The sequence below is a fragment of the Orycteropus afer genome, unplaced genomic scaffold, assembly GCF_000298275.1.
Source record: "Orycteropus afer afer isolate SDZICR_OR568_19922 unplaced genomic scaffold, OryAfe1.0 scaffold00018, whole genome shotgun sequence".
Taxonomy (NCBI): domain Eukaryota; kingdom Metazoa; phylum Chordata; class Mammalia; order Tubulidentata; family Orycteropodidae; genus Orycteropus; species Orycteropus afer.
Window position 1 is genome coordinate 2,130,253 of NW_006921605.1, and position 4,877 is coordinate 2,135,129.

The 4,877-nt window shown below is 63.6% G+C and overlaps 1 protein-coding gene across 1 annotated transcript in view; it reads right to left on the reverse strand.

Moving 5' to 3' along the window:
* The window catches only part of CHMP6 (charged multivesicular body protein 6), a 6,914-nt gene extending 3,371 nt beyond the window's left edge, over positions 1-3,543 (reverse strand). Inside the window, exons 1-2 of the mRNA XM_007959594.2 lie at positions 3,481-3,543; positions 16-98 (exon numbers count right to left, since the gene is read on the reverse strand). Coding sequence (XP_007957785.1) covers positions 16-98; positions 3,481-3,543 — 146 coding nt within the window. The remainder of the gene's footprint in view (positions 1-15; positions 99-3,480) is intronic.
* Between the last annotated feature and the right edge of the window lie 1,334 nt (positions 3,544-4,877).

The window sequence follows — 4,877 nt, forward strand, 5'->3', positions numbered from 1 at the left end:
TCGCGCAGCAGCTGCCTGGCCACGGCCCGCTCCCGCTCCAGCTGCTGGGTGACCCTCTTCTGGTACTGCCGCAGCTTGTCTCGCTGCTGCTTCAGTTGCTGGGGGAAGGGGAGAAGCTTCAGGCAGCGCCCACCCAGGCTGCCGACACCAGCCGGCCTGGGGTGGCAGAGGGTCGCCTGTGGGCACCCAAGGCCCAGACTGGGGCGCACCCCTGTGACGACGGGCTCCGTGCAGCATGTCTGCTCTGGGCGGGGGGAGTGGGCACCTGGTGATGCGTGGGAGCAGCTCCTCCCTTTTCTCAAGTCGCACGTCTCCTCGTCGGGACTCACACAGCAGAACGTGTCCCGGTCACCAGCTTCCCCACGGACTGTGGGGCGACACTGAGCCGTGCAACCACACTCACCCTCCCTTTTGGAGTCGTTCCTCCCCCATCAACACACTCACTGTCCCCTAAGGTCCCTGGCTTTCCAGGTGTTACCAATCTCAACCCACATACGTAGTTATTCAAAGAGTGCAAAGCTCCCCGCCGAGGCTTTTTTCAGCTAAACTACTGTTTGGTTTTAAGACATCACAGGATATTTGGGGTTTAAGAGATGATATCAGAGCATTAGTGTGATGGTTAAGTTTGCGTCAGCGTGGCTGGACCTGGCTGAGTGGCTGGGCAGCTGGAGGTAGTATTCCCCATGATAAGACATCATCAACTCCATGGTGGAATCTACTGGGAGCAGCCGAGTAGCTGCCTTTGGGATGTGGTCTGCTTCCTGTATATAAGGAGAAGCCTTGAGAATGGTCTCTAGCCTATGGCACGCCTGGCCCCTGCATGTAGCCGTGTCATTGTTCGGCAGCCTGCTATGCTCTGCCGACCTTGGGACTTACAATGGACTTAAGTTAACGGCCTGCCGTGTGGATTGGTAACATCGGGACTGTGCCTTTTTACTTGTCAACCTTGGGGCTTCTCAGCCTCAGCAGCTAACAACTGTCTGAGTGAAGAAACGCCTCTAGTTCCAGTGGGCCGGGAGCAGGAGGCAGAGCTGGACCCCAAGGTTGAGGGGCTTTCACCGAGTCCCTAGAGCCTGGCACTTTGAACTTGGACTTAAAGCCTCCAAACTGTAAGAATAAACTCCTGTTTTTTAAGGCCATCCCGTTTGGGGTATTTTCTTGTCAGAGTGGCACTAAGTAACCAGAACAATTAGTTTCAGGGGTTCGTCCACCCCCCAGGGCTCCAGAGAGCCTGCGATCTGTGAGAACTTGGAATTCTGCTCTACATTTCCCCCTTTTTGATGAGGATTCTACTATGCAATCTTTGATGACACAGTTCCTCTTGGCAGAGGCACGGCTGCCCCTGGACCACACACAGCTGTTGCACCGGGGGGTGGGGGGCTGCTCGTGGCACGTGGTGGGTGGAGGCCAGGGATGCCGGCCCACGGCCCCGCCAAGAATCACCCAGTCCCCACATCCACAATGCTGACGGCGAGAAGGCCACCCCCCGGTCAGCTGCAGCATCACCGAGGGACACAAGAGCCACAGGGGTGTGGCCGTCACACCACCAGACGCCACCTGTGCGGGGCTTTGCACGGTGGGGTGCGGTCGGGGAGGGTTCAGAACACTGTGAGAGAAACAGCGCGCATGCCACGCCCCCCACGCCGAGTCCGCGCTTGGGGCTCCCTCCAGTGTTTCTCGATCCCACCTCTCGCCTGTGAGAGCCACGCCGACCCCCAGCTCAGCCTCCCCTCCCCTCCCCGGGTGCTGGCACAGGCCACCTCTTCTCAGGCCAAGTGGGCTCGCGGAGGGCCACCGACTGAATGCTGGGCCCGCAGGCTCCGAGCTGAGGTTACCCCGGCAAACACCGAGCGACAGTTTGTCGGTCCTGTGCCGGGCACGTTGTCCCGAGCGCTGGGCGCTCCGTGGGGGGGACTGAGGCAGAACGCATCCACGCCCCCTCCCCGGGAAGCCACCAAAGCGAACTTCTGGCTAGTCCCTAAAGAGAGAAGGGGAGGGCCCTGGTGCCGCTGGGCCTGGCCGTTCCGAGGGCAGACTGCGGCCCCTTCCTGGCCGACCTCCTGGAGCGGCTGCACGCCGCGTCTTCTTCTGCACAGGGGGCCTCCCGTTACGAGGGCTCCTTTCAGAAGCCAAGGGACGGGACCACCTTGGATTTGTCTCTTTTAGCACAAAAAGAACACATCTTCGCTGCAGAAAGTTTGGACACCGGGGCCTCAGCACAGGGAAGCCATGCTCCCGCCCCTGAGGCAGCTGCTTTCGCGGAACGGGTCAGGTGTCCTTCCAGAGACCGACCTTTGTAGCGCAGCTCCCGGCAAGAGGCGCCGGAACCCACCGGGAGGGGCAGCAGCAAACACCGCCGGCGACCCGTACCACGTGGTCGTCCAAACCAGCTGCCGGCTGTGGGTCAAGGGGCTTCACGCACCTGACAGGGCCCTGAAGCTGGGAGCTGGGACCAAAGGGCGACGGTTACGCCCCTCGCGCGTCCCGTCAGGGGCTGCGGTGTTTCCGTGGATGACCGACGCGGTGTCATTGGAGCCCGGCGAGCAGGGATGCCGGTGCCCCTGCCCGCCACCCCATCCACTCAGCCTCCCAGCCAGGCGCATAGCGCGAGCATGGTCAGATTCAGGGTGCCGGGAGGAGAACTAAAGGCACAGAGTGACGCATGGCAGCAGGCTGGAGAGGAAGGGCCCGCAGACGACGTGACTCGGGCCTGAGTGTAGGAAGCTGGGGTGCAGGCCCCGCTCGGCGGCACCGAAGTCTGGGGAACTGGCCTTGCAGGTGTAGGCCCTGGGCTCTGACCATTCTGGCTGCAGGACAGTCAGGCCGCTTCCTGCTGGCTCCGGAGGACGCGGTCGCACTACCTGAGTGCCACGCCGCCATCAGTCCACAAGCCATCCGAATTCCGTGTTAGTAACCGGTTCGGACCGAGGAGCACAGGGGCGAATGGCCGTGCTGCTGACCGCAAGTCTGCAGGGAAACCCACCCAGCGGCTCCCCAGCGGGAGGATGAGGCGGTCCGCCCGAGGCGCAGTGCCACCCGGCCCGCCAAGGCTGAGTCGGGTGGCTCGTGGCACGTTCAGACAAACGGGTCGGCAGCTCAGCACCTGCACGTCGGAAGCCGCCGGCTCTGCGTTAGAGAGAGCTGCCAACCGTCCTCGTGAACAGCCAACACCACCCCGCGGCAGGCCTGGGAGCCCGAGCGCCAAAGGGCAGCGGGGCGGGACATGTCCGTCCGGCCCGGGACACGCTCGGACCTCGGCTGGAGCCCCGGGGACGAGGGGACGGGGACCACCCGCGCTGGGTCGCGGGCCCGGACCGCGAGCAGCCCGCGTCGCTGTGTCACCTTGGGCGCCACCTCCCTGCGCCTCCGTCTCCCGCCCGCAGGTGGGGCCTCCCGGCGAACCGCCCCGGCCCGGCCTCGGCCTCCCGCCAGGTGTCCGGCCAGCGCGGGCCGCACGTCCGTCCCGGGCCGCGCGCTCACCAGGATGGCCTTGTCCTGCTCGGTGACCCGGCTCTGCTTCTTGCGGCCGAACAGGTTGCCCATGGCGGCGCCCTGGCCGCCGCCCGGCCGAGTCGGACCCGCGCTGGCGCGCCCACCGCGGCCACCGTAGTCCGCGCCGCTGGCTACGGCGGCCGCGCAGGGCCAGGCGCCGCAGACGCGCAGCGGGCATGCGCCCCCGGTAACCGGAAGGAGCGGGGCGGGGCCCGGGGTTCGGGGTTGGGCCGTGCTTTTCCGCGCGCCGCTGCGAGAGGAAGCTGCCGCCCTGGGCTCTCGGAGCGACGTTAGGACGATGCTCTGACTAAGGCGGTGTATCGTGTGCGCATGGCGTGTGGATTTCCAGGACGTCCCTACAGCGCAGCACAGACGGACGTTTCTGAACTGCTCATTGCTCGCCGTCCGGCTGTGCCCCCGCGGCCTCTGAACACGTGTGTGACGCACAGCGGGTGCTAATACGCCCTCGGGGCTGCGCAGGCCACCCAGCCTCTCGCGGTGCATAACTTCCGCCTTCCCAGACCCGCTCCGAGCGCCCTGGCTGTGGTGCAGTGCCGCAGGGAGCCCGAGCCCGCCGGCCTCGGTTTCTGACTCAGTGGAACCATCGGTGGGTGGCCAGCAGAAGCCTCCGCCTCCAGTTGGGAGACAGGCTGACCCTCCACGAGGAGCATCATGTCATCGGATCGGGATGTCGGAAATGATGCAGGTCACTTCAAGCTTGCAAAGGGTGTCCGTCTTTTTTGGGTCCAGGGACACGTGGGCTGTTGTGCTAGCCCCGTTTCCTCGTCAGCCGCCCCCCAGCTTCTCTGACAGCCACACACTGCCCCTTGGCCTTGGCCACGCAGCAGTCCATGAGACCCAGCCCACCACACAGTCCACGGTGACTTTGCTTTGCAGCTGCTCCGTGCTCTCCCAAAACCTTGGCTTCAAGCACCACTCCATCCCAGGCAATTCCCGCCTCGACTGCCAGGACCCGGCTTCTCACAGACGATGAAACCATCATTTCATGTAACCAAGGTCTTGATTTCCTGGCGCTCCCTAAGTCCCACAAGTCACTGATTTTAAAGAGCAGGGATCACGCCTCACTGTTTTCCAGGCTGCTGTTGTGAAGTGCGGAGGAGTCGGCTCCGACTCATAGCGACCCTAGGCACAGCAGAACAAAACACCGCCCAGTCCTGAGCCAGCTCCACCATTGTTGCTACACTTGAGCCCATCTAGCCGCCACCGTGTCAGTCCACCTTGTGGAGGGCCTTCCCCTCTTTCATCAACCCTCCACCTTACCAAGCATGACTTCCTTCTCCAGGGCATGGTCCCTTCTGACAACATGATGAAAGTACGTGAGACGAAGTCTGGCCATTCTTGCTTCCAAGGAGCATTCCGGCTGC